Consider the following 21182-nt stretch of genomic DNA (forward strand, 5'->3'; position numbering starts at 1 on the left):
AGGCCCAAACAACGGAAAGAGAAGCCAAGGCATTTATTTCAGGGACGATCACAGCCGTCAAACGAGGTGCCCCAACTTGCTGGCTGAGGACAGACAGGCTCCATTTGGAGCCAAGAAGAGGCCGCAAACGTGACGCACGCGGAGCTCCCTGCCGACGCCGGCAAGGGCCACGCAGGCAAGGAGACGCACTCGGCCTGTGTCACCGAGGAGGGGCTCGAGCACAGCAGCACCTTCCTTCCGACGGGTATGAAGTCACTCGTTTATTTCTCAACATGTGCACACGCAGGGCTCAGTGGGCCAGGACACAGCGTGGCGCCCAGGTATGTGCAAGTCCTTCGACAGCTTGGGTTACAGACAATTTCAGAGCTAGCGCACCACACACACGAGACACAACGGGAAGCCTAAGACCCCAAGCCGCTCCGGGAGGAGGGAGGGAGCGGGGAGCAGTGACGTGGCGCCCCAGGGGATGGCGCGGGAGGAGGGACACCGAGGGCGCAGGCAGGCAGCTTCCGTCTCTGTCGACCGCTCTCCGCGTGGGGCTCAGGGCACTGAGTTAAACAGGTCCTTCAGGAAGCTCTCTGCATCCGTGACTTCTGACAAGAGACCTGGAAAACAGGCGGGGGCTGCTTAGCCGTGGCACGCATGGCCTAGCCAGAGTCACGGCGGCTGCGTCCTTGTGGAGAACACACAGGGCTCCGACGAGCTCCGACCGGCTGCTCCCTGGAGCCCAGAGACGCCAGGAGACGGTCACCGAGCAAACTCTCGCTCGCCGGTCAGGGGCGCCGCACTCATGATCTCCCAAGAGTGGAGACGCTAAAGCTGGGTCCCTGGACCCTGCAGGGAGCCTGCAAGTCCACTGTGACGCAGAGCACGATGGAGGGGCCTCTGGAGAGCGTGTCTGCGGCCTTCAGCATCTCTCAGGGGGACCGAGGGCCAAGAAAGGCCGAGCCCACTGCCCTCGGGGGTGGGACCCAAGCCCAGGTCTAGGGCCTGGTGCCAGAGGGAGCCAGGGGAGCCCCATTCCCTCCACCGCCAGATCAGGGGCCAGGGGTCAGACAAGGCCACTTCAGGAAAGCACGGTAGGCACAGCATCGGGCCCCCCACAGCCCTGCCTGTCCCTCACAAACAGGGTTCACGTTTGACCAACGTGGGCTGTCAACCTGCAGGCCTGGCCACGCTCAGACGGAGGTGTCTCCCAGCAGCCCCACTAACGGAGGGACAGCGGCTCCCACCGGTTCTTGTTGGTTTTGGAAGATGCTCCTGTCCTTGCGTTTCAAGAGAGTGTGTCTGATGTTCTTAAATTTTCTACCAGTTTGAACAAAGCAATAAAGGGGACTATGAACACTTGCGCTCGGAGTGGAAGGGGCAGAGGCTCCCATCCCGCCTGACCGGGCCTTGCTCTCCCTGCCCGGGGCTGACGCGAAGCCCCTCCTTCCCGTGCCCACCCCCTCCTCCTCTGGCTCAGACTGCCATTCAGACTGCCATTCTGTTGATGCTCCCCAGACCCCTGGACAACAGGCATGGCACTGGGCCCTAAGGACACAGACACGAGGCTACCTGCTCTCGTTCAGGATTGATTCCTGATGAAAAGCAAAGAGAGCAGCCAAGGTAAAGTGTCTAGGCTGAAAAGACTCTCCTGAGAGCATCGAGTGAAGTTAACAAAGAAACGGAGGTGAGCAGTGCCAAGCCCTGATGGCCAGACGACTCAGGGGGCAGCAGACCCACAGAGGCGTGTCCAGCAGGGCTCCCCCGGGGCCGTTGCAACAGACGGCTGACCCGGAAGGCGGGCCCAGGCCGGGGAACTTCATGCGGGCAGAGAGAGGAATTCACACGGAGCACCCTCCAACGCTTGAGCGTTTCCCTCCCGGAAGACAGCCTGGCAAATGCCGGCGGAGGCCTGCGCTTAGACAGGGCAGTGTGGAGAGATGTTTTTCCTTCTCTTACACTTGACAAGATTCCCATTATAAATGCCAGGCAAAAAAGGAAGCAGCTCACAGGAGTGAGGCAGGCACAGCCCTGTGCTCTGGCTCTGGGAGCCCCACCAGGCAAAGGCCGGCCGTGCCCACGGCCTGCACGGGGCCTTCACTCCGGGTGGGTCTCCTCAGCACCGGCCCAAGGCCCTCCCCCTGCTGTCACCTGCTGCGTCATGAAATCAAACACATTTTCATGCTCGCAATTGGGATGGCAGGTTTGTTGCCCACAGAACCTGTACTCCAGAGCCAACACTGGACTTCAGTTTTCCCAGTAGGGGGTGAGGACCTGTCTGGGGACACCTCGTGTGACGGCAGGTCGAGGTGCTGCCCTGCGCCTATGAGCAGAGACGCTCTCTGCTCTCCTTCGACCCTATTTATCTCAGGAAGCAGAGCTGGTATTGCCCACACCTCCCCGGGGCAGCTGTGACACACGATGTCTGGATCCCCAAGAGGCAGGAGGAAGACAGGCAAGCTCCATGTTAACTCTGTGAACTGCTGTAACAGTCAGAAGTCAAAGGGGCTCCAGTGATTTTTCCAGGCATTCCCACTGGGAACCTGTTCAATCATCAAAGCCTCGGTTATCCCACCTTGTAAAATGGGGATAACCACAGCTCCACCTCACACCGGCTGCCCTGCATACCGCGGAAGCACGTGCGTGATGGACACAGTGCCTGGGCTGAACGGAGCCCCACGTCACGGCTGCATCTTGTTAGCCAGTGAGCTGGCAGGCACACAGCTCCCCCAGACCTCCTGCTGGTCACCCACAGGCTGGTTCTCGCCTGTTTCTCCCCGCGTACGAAGATGAAAGCAACGGCCAGCCCCACTATGGTCTGTGAAGATGAAAACCCTTGACACTGACCGGCGGCGTCGAGGAACTCCGAGAAGGTCTCCGCCGGCATGAACTCCTCCTGGAAGGCCTTCAGGGCCTTGTCCGCGGCCTCGTGGATGGGCATGTCGTTGTGGCGGATGTACTCGGCCAGAGAGCAGGACCAGCCTCCCTCCGTGTTGCTGGTCGGCACCTTCTACAAGCAGCAGGAGACGGACCAGGCGGTCACCGGGGCCCCAGCCGAGGAGGGAGGGAGCGCGCCCGCCCGTCACACCCGCGTTCTCCCGGGGGCATGCGCCCTGCTTCCCGGAGAAGCACAGCTTCCGGCCACCCCTCGCGCAGCCCCGCTCAGGCTCGAGTCCTGGGAACCTACGCGCCTCGACAGGCACACACTCTCTCCTCCCACACCTTCCACACCAGCACGTCCCCAGGAGAGGGGCTCGCCAACACGCTTTAACGGAGCTGTTTCTCCCAGATGATGGAAGGAGCCGGCCGTAAACCCTCTCTCCAGGCAGAGAGGAGGAACCCTATCATAAGGGTGACCAAAAGTGCGTTCGGGTTTTTCCGCACCATCTCACGGAACAAACCTTTTGGCCAAGCTAATATAAGCTGTGCTGGAAAAAGTTACGCTCACACAAGGCCACAGACTTGCTCCAAGAAAGGCACGAGAGCGACCACTGAAGGGTGACTGTGGGGGTGGGGTGGGGGCACCCGCCTGAAGGAGAGGGTCCGCAGCAGCAGCAGACGGGGGCACAGGGACGAAATGGCCGTGGACACAAATGCACTCACGGCAGGGTCTAAGCCACTGGAAACCCTCCCACGGCGGGCGGGCGCAGCCTGTTTCCCGGGGGAGCTGGTGGAGCCGGAGGCCGAGGCAGGGCCAGAGCTGCCACACGGACGTCCACGTGCCTGCCAAGCCCAGCCACGCTCCCAGGGCCGCCTTACCTTAAACATGTTGTAAATGAGATCAACGAGGGCCCAAAAGAGAAGGGAAGAGCGGTACGCTGAGTAGTCCTTCAACGCCTTGTCTGTCAGCCTGGAAAAGAGTCAAGCCCCGTGCTCCGGGAGCGGGAAGGACCCTGGGAGTCACGCGCCCTCAATCCAGCCCCCTCAGCCATCTTCTGGAAAAGAGTCAAGCCCCGTGCACCGGGAGCGGGAAGGACCCTGGGAGTCACGCCCCTCAATCCAGCCCCCTCAACCATCTTCTCAGAGGAAAGCAGCCGGGGTGAGAGCTCCTGAGGCACTAGGGCCCGTGGCTTATTCACCACAAGACCAGATGTCCCGTGCATGGCACCTCAGCCGTGACCCTGCCGAGTTGGGGAGAGGGGGAGAGAAGCTACAGGCGCGGCAGCCAAAAGGCTACTACTGCCCCCAGGAGACGAGGCGGAGCCCGCGCTTCCCTGGGTTCAGCCCCACACACGCTCTCAAACTTGACGGGATCTAGTAAGTGCGGGAGGAAACAAAGGCTCTGCTTTGGTCCTCACGTTCCCACCAGGGGAATTTTACCTCAACTAGCCACGCACAGCAACTTATCAACCACGTGCCGTGTTGAAAAACAGAAGCTGGTGGAAAGCTGGTTTTGAGCAACAGTGACGACTGGGACGGGAGCTGCAAACACTCGACACCTCCTAAATCCCCGCATAATCCCGGAACTGCTCGCCACACCCCTGGGCTCCTGACCTGCATCACTGTCACCTCATCCAGTGATTCAGTTCAGGGTTAGAGACCGGCCAGGAATACCCAGGGGTCCTGGTGGCAGCAGTGTCCACTGCCTTCTCGGCAGACACTCTGGGCCTCAGGAATGGTTACAGAAGGCACAGCCAGCGTGAAAGCCAGGAAGGCCAGTCCTCTCCGCACAGGGGGTGAAGTGCCGGTGCCAGGGTTCGGTCTCTACGACCCAAGATCTAGGGTAGGTGTTGTCTGGAAAGGCTAGAGAAACCCTTGTCGTGGAGATTCTACCCCTTGAAACAGAGCTTGCAACCAAAGGGACCAGACTTGGTACTAAAATGTGTGTGCACGCACAGCACAGGTGTTTATAAACACGAGACTCTAAGACAAGCACAGACGTCATTCATTTAAGAGGCTAAAAGCACACTGTGCGTATGGGCCTCGAGTGAAGGGACTGAGCACAGGACAAGCCATCCACACCTGCACTCAGTAAACGTTTAAGCTCTTAACCAAAGTAAAAGGACAACGGAGACGGCGCCGCTTGCTAAAGCATGCTACCTGTACCCCGCCGCCCCCAGCCTCTCCAGAGCGCCTGCCTCCTCCCCTCCCACAGCGCGTGCACACACGTGGTCTAAAGGGAGGCCTGCTGCGGGGTGGGCCTGGAGGCAGGGCGGGAGCTCTCTCCCTGCAGGTCTGCGTGCTGGCAGGCGGCAACAGGGAGGCTCTGACGGACGTCTAGGAACGTCCCAGGCTTAAATGCTGGCAAGTTCCTCGCAGAAGACTCTTTCCTGAATGTGAAACCCGCAGGAGAAAGCAACTTTATGCAAATTCCCAGATTCCGTGTATCTGCCACCTTCCCCCACAATGGACTCAGCAGGAAGCCGCTGGGCAGCACTGCCCCGCCCTCCAGGGGCCGATCGCTCGCCCTCCTTGGAGGAGTCCCACTGCCCCGCCGCCCCGCTCACACCCCCACGCCCTGCCTGCGCTGCTCTTATGCTTTGGTGGCAGGAATCCGGGGTGGCCCTGCCTGACTTAATTACTTAAGGCTCATCAGTGAAGGTGACCAAACTGCTGCAGAGAAAACGGCAGCTCACGGGCCAGCTCACGCTGGATCTCCTAATTAAGCTGTGACCAGATCGGCTTTTCCTGAACTGCCCAGGACAGTAATGAATTCCAGTCTCCTAAGTGAACGCCGCACAGCTCCTGTGGGCACGGGTTTCACACCTGTCACCGAGGCCCTGCGCCCAGTGAGCAGCCGCTCTGCGCTGTGGACGCAGGCCAACTCTGCTCATCCACAACTCAGTACCTCCCATGTCTAACTTTCTGATTCCTAGGAGTGAGCTATGGGCTGATTCCTGAGCTATCCTTCGACAACAATAAAACAAGCTAACTAATAATGCTTCAGGCTCTTGGGAAACCCTGGGAAGTGCTTGGTCTGGAATGGGGGCAGGGGGATCCACCAGCAGAGCTCCAACCTGCTCTCTGGGCCAGGAGGTGCCCACAACTACCGGCGTGATAAACGAGCTGACGGAGTGGAGACACCAGGTGCGAAATGCAGGCCCACGGGTGTTTCCACTTGGCTTGTCACCACTGGGGCCTAAAGCTCCTCCTCTGTGCCCTTGTTGGAAATGTCCCCTTGAACCCTAGGCACTCCCCACAGCGAAGCAGGTTTCCCTCAAGGGGCAGAAGCAAGCCACCAACCCACACCCTACTCTGCAGCCTGAGAATGCAGATGGCTGGGGCCACCCCAGGCCGAGAGCCGCGTGACGGGGCCCACCTGGAGTGCGGCAATCCATGCAGGCCCAACAATCCATGTTATCATTTGCAGGTGTTTCCCTCAAGACACCTCCCTGATGACCCAAATCACAACATAGGGTCATGAAAATGAAGACCGCTTCTTTCCTGAAATGCCCCCCTTCTTCGGGAGGTGTCCAACAGCAGAGACAGAGGACAGGCTCATGGAATGCGGGGCAGACGGGAGAGGAACGTGAGCAAGGAGAGAGATGACACGTTCAGTGTCAGAAAAGAAGTTCCCGAGCACAGCCCTGAGGCTTGGCTAGTTTAAGCCGGGACTAGCAAGATTCGGAAAACCGGACTGCCTGTCCCAGCCACCTGCCGGCCCGAATTCTTCTCCTGAGAGGCTTCACGCGGTGCCTGGGTGGCTTCCTCCCTGACGTATTTCCCAGAGGTGAGCCCAGCTCCACTTCTAGAGGCTGAACACCTGCCCCAGAGGCAGCCGGCATCTGTCCGCCATCAGGCCGAGACTCTCGGTGAGACAGTCTGAGCGGGGTGAGGGTCAACCAAAGGCTGACGAGCGGCCTCCTCTCAGCACCCGACATTCAGCCAGTCCTGCAGAGTGGGTTTCAGAGCCCAGGCAACAACCTCCCAAGCAGATGCTTCCCGAAGCAAATACCAACCTGGTGGCTCCACCTGGAGAGACTGCCCGAGCCTGGGAGGTCACCAGCAGCCTCCGCAGGATCTCCACACGGACGGCTCGCCACTTCTCCGGGGGCAGGACGTGCAGGGCCAGGACCGTGAAATAGTGGGGCCCGTCCACTTCGAAGGCACTCTCCACCCACTTCTCCTTGGGCTGCTCCAGAAAGCCCTGGAGGTTCTTCTCCTCTCGGGATGTTGCTCGGGTTCTGGAAGAAAGGGGTCACCCTGAGAGCAGGGCAGACACAGGCCCGAGCCGCAAGAGGGGTGAGGGTGTGCTCGGCTTCCCGCTGGGAAGCTTCCTGAACGGGCGGCCCCTCCCGCCCCTCTGCAAGCGGAGCAGCCCGCCCCCCAAGTCCTGCTTGGCAGTATCCTCCTTGCCCACCCCCAGTCCAGCTCCACACAACTCCAATATGCACGTGACCAGCACTTTCACAAACCCTCCACCATCTCAGTGTTCTAATGACCCTGGAACGTGACAGCCAGCACCGCTTTATCAGGGTATCTGAAGGCCTGGGGGATGAGGTGATGTGATTCAAGTCACTGGTTTGGAGTCTCTGACTGAGCCCACGGCCCACAGCCCCCAACCCCACGAGTCTCAGTACGCTAACTGTCCACACGGCATTTGCCCCCGGTGTCTCTCCTAGGCCTTTCTGGTTCGCTCTCTTAAGGCTCTCCTGTCCTGTCTCCTTCATTAGACTAGATTCTTCCAGCGAGCCCTACCTCTCGTTCTCGCGCCCGTCTGAACTGCAGTAACAACGGTGACCATACTTCACCGCCGGGTGTGTGCTAAGGTTATCGCGTTCGATCCTCGCAGCAACCCAGGGGGACAGCTACCACCTCGTGTTAAGGGAGGGACCGGGCTCCGACCAGGCTGCCTGGCCCGGCCTCCCCAGCGTGGATCCCCACTCTCTTGGCCAGGAAGCTTCCGCAAGCCCCTGGGTGGGCCCTGGGAGGCCACTCTCCCCTTAAGACCGGGATGGCGCTCTCAGACCCAGAGTGCTTGCCGCCCTGGCCTAACTCTCTGGAGGGAAGTAAAAACGCAACACAAGTGGGCACACACGCCAGGCCACCAGGCCCGTGGATGGCGCTGCGGACACTGCTGGGTGGGGGGTGGGGGGCACAGGGACAGTACGCCCTCTCCTGCTCCACGGGTGGGATGCAGTGGGGCAGGAGGGGCCGCCAGACTCAGAATCAGCAACCAGAAGCTTCGTGCCATCGCAGGACACACTCAATTCCGCTGGCCCACGGTGCGTGTGACACACTCGCCCTCACATACAAAGGCCGTGAGCCCTGCTCAACCAGCCCCCGTGACCAAGCTCACACGCCGTGAGCCGCTGAAGGAAGAAGGCGGGGCCTCTCTGTGCGGCTGCCGGCTCAGCCCTCGGGGACTGAGACAACGGGAGGCCATGCCGCCCCAGCTAAGGGGCCGGAGCTGAGTTATGCGCGTCTGGCATGGGAGACGCAGAGACGCCTGAGGCCATGGGCTCTGTTCCGCCAGGCAAAGCACACGGCCTCTCCAGGCCCGCTTCGCTCCCCAGAGAACAGGGCAGCCCCTGCCACCTCACGGCTGCCAAGAAGACACAAGGGCCCCTTAGAGGTCCACGGCCGGGGCGGGGAGCGCTGCTCAGGCCTGAGGCACCGCGAGGGCGATGGGAATGCTCAGGCTGTCAACAACGCAGGCTGTTTCCTTGGTCTAAACAGCTGAGCGGGTGAGGTCATGATGGGTGGAGACCCGCCAGCGCCTCTCTAACAATGAAGACTGCCATCTCCAGAGCGGCCTTCTACCTCACAGGGAAACGGGAGGGAAGGAGAAAATCACTCTGCTGAAGACCAGGAAGGGTAAGAGAATGATCGCTCTGTTGCCTGAACTGAGTGCAGCTGCCTCGGGTGGGCTGGACTCAGCCTCTCCACCTGTCAGCACCTGCCCCACGGACGGGAGACTCTCACTAGAAGGCGTAAAACCATTTCAATCAAATCAAGGAGCTAAGCACTTTCCATCTTTCAGCTGGCTTTTTAAAGCGAGGCAGAACGACTGACTACTCTCTGCCCTCTCAGGGACACCTAACCGCCCCCAGTGTACACACAGGTGAGGGTACCTGGGCTGTTTTCTGGGCCATCTTCCTCCTCAGCCGCCCTCCCCCTCACAGCCACCAGAGCCTCACTCACTGGAGAGGAAGCGCGGACAGCAAGTCCAGTCTGCACTTACGGATACCAGGCCCTCGGTCCTGCCGCGCCCTCCAGCCATGACACCTAACCGGGAATAGCCGGTCTGTTTTGGCCCTGACCCGAGGGAACAGTCTTGCAAGCTGGGGCTATGCTGAAGCAGAAGCTTCGATGGTTTGGCCTCTCCCGCTCCCTGCTCCCGCTCTGGCCCAAGGTCAGTCCTAGGATGCAGCCCTCGGAGGGAGATGAGACTGCTCTGGAAAAGGAAGCGTCTACCGCTTCATCCTGAGTGACTCCAAAAAGGCAAACGTTCCTACTTCAGTAAATGCCGCCCGGGGTCCAGCGCTAGCTCTGGAACAGACTGCGGCGCGCAGGGCCCGGGCGGGTACGCACGTGTTCAGCACGTAGAGCACGGTGTGCACGATGTACGGGATCAGGTGGATGTTGCTCTCCCGGCCGCCCCCGCCCGTGTCCGCGCTGAAGGACTGCTCCATGGCGAAGCGCAGGAAGAGCAGCTTGATGTCGTGGATGTTAAGCTGGTATGTGGGCTCCCGCTGGCCCGTGCACTCCTGGAGGTAAGTGTTATGCCTGGGAGAAGGGGACAGATGGCGAAGTGGAAGCCAGCTTCACGGCGAAGACCCGCTGGGAAGGCAGGGCCCCCGCCGGCCAGATGGGTGCGAAGGTTACACCCACAGACAGGCAGCGACAGGGAGAGTAGAGGACGGGGCAGGGCTGGGGACGAGCACGGCACCCTCTCATTTCTGCTCTCGCTAAATGAGATGTTCTGCGAGCTCTGATGAGAACGCACTGGTCTGGGGACCCACTCCTTGATAGACTAACGTCATAGAACGTATTGTGACAACTGGAACTACATTTCGGAAGAAGAAAAGTAGGACTTATCCACTCTGCCAAGGTGATCTATCCATGAGAATCATCTATTCAACCTCCATAAAAAAGAAAAAAGGCTTTTCTACATCAATATGCGTCGCCATCTCCACGGGCTCTGCCCGATTCACCCTGGGCCTCGTTTCTGACACACGGTGAAAAGCTCAACGTGGTCTAGTGTGACCTGCATCGTCATCCCTGCCAAGGACCAGATCCCTGAGCTCAACGGCAGGACTCAGGACGCGCACCACTGTCCTAGGCATCGGTAGGGGATGAGGACCTCAAAGAGGGCTCCACTGCTCCACTCTGGATTTTAGGACAAGGGCAGCTTTGAAAGGAGACCAATGTTCCCCGAGCCGTTAAGCTATTTTCATTATTTAAACCTCAGAGGAACGGAAGTCAACTCTGGGAAATTCTGGCCTCGAGGATCAAGTCAGGGGTCCTGTGTCTTGAGTCCTAAGATCAGGAAAGAAGGGCAGGCAGCAGAAAACCAGAGATTCCTCCCGGGGCCCAAGTGCTGAGGGTGCAGGCTTCTCTCAGCAGACTCACTCCTGCTCCAGGCGGCTCCCGTGAGCAAGTAAGGATGGACGTGGGTCTCCGATGACGGGGCTGAGCCGATGGCTGATCTTCCTCCGCCTCCTGGGAACCCCCCTCCACCTTTCTTTGCCCACACCACACAGCGTGGGGGACCTGTGTAGCCCAGCCAGGGACTGAACCTGAGCCCTTGCAGTGAAAGCACAGGCCCTAAGCACTGGGCCACCAGGGAGGTCTGACCTCCTCTTTTCCACCACGCCCCACGCCCCACGCTCACCTCGCCAGGCAGGTGGCAAAAGCTGACTCGGGGACGTGGGGCCCCCAGACCGGAAGGAGCCCGTTGCACTTGGTGTTGGCGTTCTGTAGGGCCGCGCTTTCCCACTCTTCCCGGCCTCGAGCCAGCCTGGATTGGGAGGAGAGCAGGGACAAGTGACTACTGACTCTACAGAGGAGCAGCCGCTTCTAACTACGAGATGGTAAACGCCGGCCCCACAGCCTCCAGGAGGCAAGGCTGCTCTCACCAACCCTGGGCCAGAAGTCAAGTGCATTTTCCCAGGAATGGTTCTGGGACCTACATGGCTGAAGGCAGGACACCCTACTTCCCAAAACCTAAGGAACACAATTAAAACTTCAGGGCTGGCATCCCCAACCCCTCCCAGGCCAGGGCCTCCCGCAAGCTGCCTGCTCCCTGCCGCCCCCCAGGTCTGGGAAAGAAGTACACGCCGGGGGAGGCCTGTGGGGGCCACGCTGCAGGAAGCAGGCCCACCTGACGGCCGCCAGGTGGCAGTCGTAATGCACGATGTTGAAGTGGGACACGGTGCTGTAGCCCTGCTGCTTCCGGGGCTTGCTCTCCATCTCTTCCAGGGCCACCCGCTTGGTGAAGGTGTAGATGCCCAGGACCTTGGTGGGCTGCAAAGACGAGGGAAGAGGAGGACAGGTGAGGAGCAGTGCCACGGCAGGCTCTGGGAGGAAGGCAGGTGAGGAGGAGCACCACAGCAGGCTCTGGGAGGACGGGAAGCAGAGCAGAGGGAACCCTGGGGGCTGTATGCCTACGAGGGGCTGTGTTCACGAGTACGGGACGGTGAGCCCTGCAGCCACTTGGTTCAGCACTTGGCGGGGCACAGCCCCGGTAAAATGAGGGTTGTGGGGAGCAACCAAAATAAGGTGGGTGCTGCGCAGACAGAGGGGCAGGAATGCAAGATTGAACTGTCCTTTTCTTTCTGCTGCATTCATCTGAAAATGAAGAAAAAAGCAGCTTCTTGTTAAGTCGCTTGTTTTTCAAAACTGACCAGAAAGCCCCAAGGAGCCTGTGTCACCTTGGGACTCACAGGCCTTGAGCCCCAGCCGCCTGCCAGTCAGCAGGCTGAGGAGCGAGGAAGTCAACTCGAGCTGGAGAGGAAAAGGGCGCCCCTGAGGCCTCAGGGCAGCAAACTGGCCGCCTGCTGCTCTGCTCCCAGGTGGTAAAGCGAGTCCGGTGGCGCCGAAAAAGCTGAGGTCCTGCCCTTCTCGTCAGGTTACCTGAACGGGGGCAGCATGGTGTCTTTTAACAGCCCCGGTTCTGAACTGGCCTAGAACTCTGCCTTTGCTACGGGTACTGTTTTCTCATCGACAGATGAGGGCTCTTCATTACACGTTTAAAGATAAAGTTACTCAGCTGACATAAAGGCTCTGGGCACAGGGCCTGACTCAATGAGCAGCAGTTGCTGCTGCTGCGACTGTTCAGATCAGTCTACCTGCCGCCTCTGAAGAGGACGGCTGGCCCTCGGACGTGAGCCCCGGCGGGGCCCGGCAGCGCACCTGGAACTTGTAGCCCTCCCTGCAGATGCAGCACGTGAGGCCCGGCTCCTCGATCAGCTCCTCCATCTGCTTCAGCAGTGCCGTCTTCGTCACCACCTGGCCCTTCTCGTTGGTCTGCAAGGGGGTCCCAGGGGTCGGGTCAGATGGGGCTGCTACCCACCCTCCCCGCGGGCCCAGGACACGCAGGCACACGCTGACCCTCTACATATGGGGAAAGGACGGTTGCGCTGAAAGGAAACCTCTTCAGTTGGCTTCTAATGAGGGTGCAGACCCAGATCCGCCTGCTCTTCTCTCCCTACAGGAACCACTGAAGCAGAGGAAACCATCTGGCTGGAACCCCGGCCAGTGGCCACCTGCCACCAGTAAGGTCCCCCTCCTTGTGCCAGCAAGCCCAGGCCTCGGCTGCTGAGGGCTGCAGCACACGATTCATTTACTGTTCCCATGAGAGTTTTAAATCTGCTGACACAGAGTTCGGTCTCACAGGATTGCGGCCTCTTCCAAGGTGGGCAGTGAAGAGAGCCCAGAGCCCCCTGTGTCACACAGACCTGGGTTCAAATGCCTGCCAGCCACGTATTAGCTATGTGCCCTGGCCTGCTTACTGCACCTCTCAGCCCCAACTAGTTCATCTGAACAATGGGTGTAATGTCAACCTCACAGACACACATGAGGGGCTTAAACAAAATCTTACAAGAGCCATCACCATTTCTAAAGTCTCTGTAAATCTGAGCCGTCTGACCTCTGCAGCACAGAGCAGAGCAGTGACAGTCACATCTCTAAGCAAAGCGTCGGGCACGGCGCCTCACACCCCACCCCCCACCCACCTCCCAGCCTGCATCTTCACATGCCCGACCCCAGCTCCTAAACCCCCCTGTCAACAGGCAGGGGCCCCGGGCAGGTGGTACCGTCATGCCCAGCGTGCCCAGCGCTTTCTGCCGCATGGCCATGGCCATGCGCTTCTTCTCGGCCCGGGTCTCCCTGCGGGCTGCGTCGATCTTCTTGTTCACGTCGGGGTGCTCCCGCAGCGCCTCCAGCAGGTTCTCAGCCAGGGTCCCAATGCCCTCGTCGCTGGACACCTGCTCCAGTTTATGCAGGTTTGTGATGGAGTCGGTTCCAATCAGAACCTGCCAAGAAAGGACCAGAGAGCTGCAGGCCACCAAGTGCACGGGCACGTGTTCTTCTCAGGAGCTTCCAGGTTGGAAGAAAACAAAAACAATGTGCACAGTCTCACGTCATCTGCTTGGTTTCGATCGGATCCTTTGATTTTACACTTCGAGAGATTTGGACAAATGGAGGTTAGACTCTGCCACTGACCCGAGTAGTCACCACGCTCTGCAGTCCTCAATACCCCCAGCTATAAAACGGGGGCAGGCCAGGGTCGCTGTGATGACTGAATCAGGTAGAGCACCCAGCACAGTGAACGTGAACGGGGCTCAGGTCAGACGCTCCAGAGAAGCGGCGCCTGATAAGGCCTCAGTGGTGAACTCAGTGACCGCACCGAGGAGGGCTGGCCCCCAACACCGACAGGGGCTGTGCTGCGTGCTGCATCTGGGGCCCCCAGGCCCTCCAAGCCCAGGAGCACGGGCGTTTTCTCAACTGGAGTATTCCAGACTCACAAGCACACGTGGGAGTAGGAAAGAGAAAGAGCTTAGAAAGAAACGAATACAAACCAGAAGACCCCGTGCTTAAAAATGCTGGCAGCTGCTGCGTGACAGCAGCCCACCACCCGCAGGGGTGTGAGCGCATCGCCCCGCTGAGGGCAGATGGGTCTGCCGGCTGTGAGGCCTTGCCACACCCCAGGTCACCAGTCACTACAGAGCCGACACTCAATCGAAATCGAAGTCAACCTGTGACCTTAAAGTTCAGCAATCAACTTGAGTCACTAGCTCATCAATCGAGCTTCACAGCAGGTACGTACATGTCCACTTTGTTCTTCAGCACAACGACACGGTAGCTCACGTCTCAACAACTCTGAACGCTGAACTCATAGCTGAACGGCCAACTGAACGGTGCATGCGGGGTGCTTACTGTCCAAGTGTGCATGCACACCCATGCACGTGATGCCCCTGCCCGCCCGAAGCTCACACTCTGGTCAGGAGGACAGACCACACACTAATAATCGAGTATCACGGACTGCCTCCCTTCACTCACTTCCAAACCCCCGAGTTCTCATCTCTTTCAATGGCACCTCCTGTCGCTCAGTCCAGACACTGAGCAGAGTTCTTGATTCACCCAGCTTCTTCACTGCCCATGAGCACTAAATCTCCAAACCCCGTTTACTCCACCCCCGAGATCTCTGTGGAATCCATTCACTGTCCACCTCACTAACTGGAGTTCAGCCACCAGGGGCTCTCACCCAGATTCTAATAAACTGTCCTTCCCGCCTCCCATGTCACCGTCCCGCAATTCATCCTCCAGGGAATAGCCAGGGGCACCACCCTTGGGAGACACCACACACTGCTCTCCTTGGGGAACATGATGTGGACCCGCACTGATGTCTCCAGCACCAACTCTTGCCAGGCCTCCCCCAACTGGAACTGCTCTCAGTTCCTCGAACGTTTCTAGCTCTCTCACCTCTGAGCCTTTGCAGGCACCATATTCTCCTCTTAGAAATCCCCTTTCCTTTGACCCCTTCCACACTGCATATGTACCCCGTGCTCTGATACCCTATGTCCTGAGCCCTATCTTCCACCGGAGAGCGAGCTCTGGAGGACTCACACAGGCACTGTTTCACTCGCCAGCGTTGCTTCAGCCTAGCACAGCTCAGGCGCGTGACGGGCACTACACACACTCGTGGTGAAAGAGTGAGTGGTCGGGAGCAGGAATGCCAAGCATCTACCTAGATGAAGCCTTATTTTAAAAAAGAACCCAATTAGTAACTAAGAATAAGCCTGGAACCCACTGACCAGAGTTCTCAAGTCAATGTGTTGCCACTGGTCAAATTACAATTCTGTCCCTTGATTTATCCACATTCAAAATAACGATGCTACAAAGACGGGGGGGAAATAGTGAAAACCATTATGCAGGAAGAATTACCCATAAAGATGCACTGATTATGACTATTACTACTGAACTGAAAAAAAGTTGAAAACAACAGCTATTTGAGCGAGACATATGGAAGACCTTTATTGTGGCCAGCTAAACACATTTTTAGAATGAGTTTTCAGAAAACATCACTAAATGAGAATGTGGAAACAACAACAAAAAAGGCAGCCCTGAGGACTCTCAAAACCCAACGTCAAAAACATGCTACTACTAGAAATGGGGCAAGAAATACAGAAACGCTTGTCGCTGAAGACAGAGGAGGGATACGGAAAGATGCACAACGAGCGTCATCAGCCGCCAGAGAAACACAGATTAAACCACGAGACCACTCTCCATCTATCGGCACGGCTGAAACGAAGAACGCTGGCACCCCCAAATGCGGGCGAGGATGGATAAGGCAGGGTCGCTCAGATTCTGCCGAGGGGAGGGTGGAGCAGCGCAGCCCCTCCAGACAGCAGCCTGGCAGCTTCTTGTAAAACAAAGTAACGCGACCACTACACAAGCCAATGCAACCGCAGTCTTGGGCACTCGACCCAGAGAAATGAGCACGTGTTCACACAGAATCCTCCACGTGAAGTTAGTCCACTCTATTCACAATCAACGACCCAGATGCCCTTTAGCTGGTGATGGTTAAACAGGCCACAGGGCATCCCCACCGGGGACTACTCAGCAACGAGAAGCAACAAACCACTGGCACCCACGGCAGTCAGGGTGGACGCCAGACAGTACGCTGAGTGAGAAAGGCCAAAGTCACACACCACTTAATTCCACTTTGTGCTCAGCATCCTAGACAGGCCAGATCTAGGGAGATGGAGGCCAGGTCAGCGGCTGCCTGGAGAGGCGGATGCGGCTGTGAGGGACCACAGGAGGGAGCCCTGTGGTGATGGAGCGGTCCTGAAGCTTGACGGCGTGGGTGCCGACGTCCGGGCTATGATGATTTACTACAGTTTTGCAAGATGCAGTACTGAGAGAAGCTAAGTGAAGGCGACACACGACGTCTCTGTAACATTTCTCAACAACTGCATCTGAATCTAGTTATCTCAAAATAATAGGTTAATTAAAACAAAGTAATCCAGACTGGCCACCTGTCTGGGTCAATTACTATTCGTGAGGATAACAGATATCTCGACCCAGTGACTATCAGGAATGAGCAACACGGCGCACAGGGTGGGCCCCCCTGCAAACCGGGTTTTCAGCTGCCTGCACAGAGCAGAAGCTGGCGGTGATGGTGTTACAAATGTCCCAGGGACTGTGGCCAGAAGGCAGCTTTCACCTCCCTGGCCAGCCACACCCTCACAAATGCTGCTCAGCTGAGCCGTGAGGTAACGAAGCCCCACATAAGAATGAACTGAATGAGGAAAACACAAGTGTAACTTAATCCTCTCTGCACACCGAGAGATGAACCAGGTGACTTCTGAGAGTCTGTCTACTCTGGGACTCTTATACACTAGGGCAGTTTCCAGCTCAAGGCTAATTGAGGTGGTCACCTTCACTCAGTCGTGGGAGAAGAGCAGAGACGGTGTGGTTCCCTCACATGACGTGTCCTGCTCCAGAGAAAGGCCCCCGTGCATGCTGGTCACTCACCTGGGTGGCAGGGTGCTGGATGGCTAGCCCCCGAAGAAGCCTCAAGATGAACGGCAGGGCTGGGCGAGACAAAAACTTTTTCCAGATGTCAGCATCCAGACTGCAAAGCAAAGAGAGGCTTATGAGCAGGCCAGAGAGGCAAAGGCCACCTAGACCGGCCGGTGGTCCTGGCTTGTTTAGACGCGACCGCACCTTCCAGCGCACCGTAGAGTCACAGCGGACCACCCAGCTCAGCTGAGAAACCAGGGAGAAGGAGGACCTGAGGGACTTCCCTGATGGGCCACTGGCTAAGACTCTGAGCTCCCCAAGCAGGGGGCCCAGGTTCGATCCCTGGTCAGGGAACTACATCCCACATGCAGCAACTAAAGATCTTGCGCACTGCAGCTAATCCCAGCACAGCCAAACAAGTAAGTCTTTAAAAGAGAAATGAGTGCTTGAAACAGAAGCCAACAAACTGCCACCCTTTCCCACAGCCCCAAGGGCTGCATGGTCGCCTGGACAGTTTCCAGAGGGGAGGGCGACCCCAAGGAAGGCTGAGGGATGCCCAGACGATGAAGAAGAGAAGGAAGCAGGGAGAGGGAAGGAGGGCGGCGCTGCTTACTTCTTGGCGCTGGGGATGTGCTTCTTCATGTAGTCCAGGGCACTCTGGGTGATTCCCTTCTGCAGAATCAGATCCTTCAGCTGATGCCCGTTGCTGTTGTTCTTGATGCCAGCTGCAATTTTACAGAAGCAGTCCAGGAAGACCTTATCATCGCCACTGTGATCTTCATCATACCTGGACGAAAGAGCAAAGACCCTGAGAGTGTGAAAGGAGCAACAAGAGCTGATCGTGTCATTCTCCTGGCTCACAAGCCTCAAAGTCCTAGAGTACCGACTCCTGAGCCTAACAGAAGACCCTTCCCACCTGCCTCCTGCCATAGTCCCTCTTCTCTGCCACGTTCCCCAAATTCCCAACCTTCTCTCGCATTTTCTGCTTTTGCACACCTGAGTCCCTCCAACCAGCTCGCCTTCTCTGCCTCACCAACTGCTGCTTTAACACAATATATTTTCACTTTCTGCCTCCCCAGTTAGACCAATCCCCTAAAAGGCCAGACTGGTACACAAAAATCTAATAGAAACTCAGGTGATTCTTCCTTAGTCTCCCAGAACTGGTTCAGGGCTTTCATGGCGACTCTCAGTTAGCTGTCTGAATCTAAGCCACATACTTATCAAAGCTGCAGTAGGGTTTGAACCGCTCCACCAAGATCTGCATTTTCTCCACCTCCCCGAAGGAAAGGTATGGGATGATGCGCAGCAGGCCCTGGAGTACACTAGGGTTGGAGCGGACAAAGGTGCTGTTGATCTGGTCCAAGAGCATCACGAGCTGATCTTTGTCACCCGTCAGGAGGAGGTTGCCCTACAAGAAGAAAGGATGGAAGTCCTGTTAATACGGCCGGGACTTTGGCTGCAGCCAACAACTGGCCCTGAAAGGTTATCCACTTCCATCAGAGCCACCAGAAGTAGCCTCAGAAGAGCAGTGTCTCAGCACTTCCTGGGGACAATCAGCAGTGGGAGCTCCACCTCAAAAATCAGTTTCTAAGTTTCAGCGCTGGTTCTATTCTTAGTGGTCAAATATACCCATACAGGTGGTCAAAATACAACACAGGCTTTCCCTTCCCCAAGACAGTGTAGGCTCCCTGGTATTCATTTGGTCATATCTCTAGCCAAAAATCAGCACCAACAAGACCACAGGAATACACAGGGGCACCAAGTGGAGAGAAACTGAACTGGGAGCTGGAGACCTGAGTTCTAGGCGTCTAACTATACAGTAAGATACCAACTATATGATACCAAACGGCTCGCTTCATTCCTCTAGGCTTGGAGCATCCTCAGCTGTGAAATGAGGGGCTGCACTAAGGCCCCCGTCTGTGAGCTGGACCAGCCGCTTTGTTTCCTCTGAATTTGTGGATTTCAGGCTTTGATGCAATGACATCACCATCAGGAATGGTTGCCATTCCTACCAGCTGAGAAGGTTTGATCATTCCTGGCTGACACAGCTAGACCCAAGTAAGCCAGTGGCTGGCGACAAGACGGTGCCTGTGGATGCACAGGCCGGCCCCACCCACCTTGTCCTCGCTCAGGGGCTCAGCGTTGGACTCGTCCAGGATGATCTCCATGATGCTCAGCACCTGCTCGGCCACTGCGGCACCACCGCTGTCCTTGCTCTCCTGCTCGGCCACCAGTGCCTGCAGGAGGGGCCAGTCACACGGAGGCGGCGGCAGCGCCCACACACTGCTAACGCGGCCTCCTCCTCCAGGGCGCCCTCACGACCTCGTGTTCCCAGCAATCTGCACACACAGCACGCACGTGTGTGTCGCTGCGTGTGTGTGTGTGTCGCTGCGTGTGTCTGCGTGTGTGTGTGGGTGTGTGCGTTGTGTTTGGGTGTGTTGCTGCATGTGTGTGTGTCTACGCGTGTGTGTGTGCATGTGTTGCTGTGTGTGTGTGTGGTGCGCGTGCATGGGCATGCGTGGAGAGAGAGACAGCGTGTGGGTTTTTGAGGACAGTGGAAACATTTTGGCCTCTCTCTGGTCGCCGTGAGTGTGTGTGTGTGTGTGATCTGTTTCTGGTCGCCCAGAGGTGAGTGGCACCCATTTCCCACTGGGGTGCAGTCAGGACTGCTGCAGGGACTGCCTCCTGCTTCTGAGTTCAGGAAAGAAACAAGGATGCTCCCGTGTGCTGTGGCAGCAGCAGGGGTGAGCCAGCAGGGGGATAAGGGGCAGCTTGCATAATTCAAGCCTCTGTGCCCATCAGTCAGACAGATGAGAGGTTTGCAAAGGTCACAAACCCGCTTCATCTGAGGGCAGAGGTGAGCTGCCTTCCCCCAGCCCTGCACACTCCTCAGCTCTTGCAGCCAACACTCCTTACCAGGTTGAGAGTCCCCAGCATGACGTTCAGAGTGTTCATCTCCAGCTTGACCAGCTGTTGCCGGTTGACTTTCACCTTCACGCAGTAACTGAACAATTTCAGCAGTACCTGACAAGAGAAGCCGAAGTCCATGAGGCCACCGGACAGTGAAGGGGTGGGGACAAGCGGGAGAGAAATATCCTAAGAAGGGCGGAGGGGCCGTGTCACCGTCAGCAGACACTCCTCCTGAAGGACACAGGAAGGTGAAGTTTCTGGAGGGAGATACGATACGGTGGCTGGGGTTGCCTATCGGGCTGGCATTTAAACGGCAGGGTTCCCAGCAGTAGCTCCTGTGGGCTGGGTCTGTCTCTACCACCTCTCAGACAGGGCAGTGACACCAATTCCTACCGGAATAGGTGATGGAGCTCTGTTGCCTCGGGGGAAACTCCAGTACTAACTCAGACCCTGAACTAACAGTAACCAAAAAGATCTCATGACCCACGGGAGCTCACAACCATGTATGGCATCTAAGGCATGGGTGTAATAGTTAATACACGTTCTCATGTGCCCTGGAGGTGGAAAATGATAGTGCAATATGCATGGTGCCTTCAGATCATCTACTTCTCACGAGACAGCTGGATAAATGACCAAACAAAATCCTACCAAAACACTACAGTTACTTACAAAATCCACTTAAATAATGATAAGAATAACTGACACAGTGCAATTTTGGGTGGACAGACAATTAGACACTGGTGTCCACAGGTGACTGGAGAGGCACAGCAGAGGCTTGCTATCACACTGGTGTTCGGGGGGGGGAGTGGTCGGGAAGGGAGCACTGGGGGAGGGAGCCTGAGGTATGGAGGGCCAGGGCAACGGCCAGGTGGGTCCCTGGCGTGCAGCGCTCCGCAGCGCCATGCTGCCCTCTAGGGCTTAATGGCAGTGGCCGGGCCGTTCGCAGGGGCCCCTCCAGAAGAGGAGGGCTGCTCCCGTCTTGCTGCCTCCAACTCACCGTTAGAAGATGGCGTCCCTGCTTGAAATCTTTGATCCCTGCCAGCCTGTTAAGCATGCACTCCAGGCCCCCACACTGGGCCATCACACCAGCCATCTTGTACACTTCTTCTTCATCCTCTTCTTCATCTGACACAGAAGGGAAGCCAAGTGAAAACGGAAGTGAAGCCCAGAATAAAGCACAGCCCTCATCCAGGCTGACAGCTCTTCTCTTTTCCAATAAAGGGGGTCAATAGTGGGTATTAAACTACACTGTCTTGCTCCTGACAGCTCTTTTTCAAATTTCAAGTTAATTAAAATTGCTTATTCAAATACGTGAAAATAAGCACTACAACCATCTTAAAAAAAAAAAGCCCTAAATAAATAAATCTGAGCTTGTT

At 57.3% G+C, this 21182-nt stretch overlaps 1 protein-coding gene across 6 annotated transcripts in view; it reads right to left on the bottom strand.

Moving 5' to 3' along the window:
- Positions 1–247: 247 nt before the first annotated feature.
- Positions 248–21182, bottom strand: part of UBR4 (ubiquitin protein ligase E3 component n-recognin 4) — a 136884-nt gene continuing 115949 nt past the window's right edge. For all 6 annotated transcript variants that reach the window (XM_086325315.1, XM_086325310.1, XM_086325277.1 and 3 more), the window contains 15 exons: positions 20804–20931; positions 19813–19920; positions 19014–19133; positions 18114–18304; positions 17510–17683; positions 16909–17008; positions 13185–13403; positions 12283–12396; positions 11252–11394; positions 10763–10888; positions 9460–9654; positions 6885–7109; positions 3745–3835; positions 2833–2995; positions 248–605 (listed from right to left, as the gene is read on the bottom strand). In XM_086325315.1, the coding sequence (XP_086181441.1) occupies positions 541–605; positions 2833–2995; positions 3745–3835; positions 6885–7109; positions 9460–9654; positions 10763–10888; positions 11252–11394; positions 12283–12396; positions 13185–13403; positions 16909–17008; positions 17510–17683; positions 18114–18304; positions 19014–19133; positions 19813–19920; positions 20804–20931 (2162 nt within the window). In that variant the 3' untranslated portion in view covers positions 248–540. The remainder of the gene's footprint in view (positions 606–2832; positions 2996–3744; positions 3836–6884; positions 7110–9459; positions 9655–10762; positions 10889–11251; positions 11395–12282; positions 12397–13184; positions 13404–16908; positions 17009–17509; positions 17684–18113; positions 18305–19013; positions 19134–19812; positions 19921–20803; positions 20932–21182) is intronic.

The sequence above is a fragment of the Bos grunniens genome, chromosome 2 (genome assembly GCF_055505025.1).
Source record: "Bos grunniens cultivar Pamir isolate PY7600 chromosome 2, Bosgru_T2T1.0, whole genome shotgun sequence".
Lineage (NCBI taxonomy): Eukaryota > Metazoa > Chordata > Mammalia > Artiodactyla > Bovidae > Bos > Bos grunniens.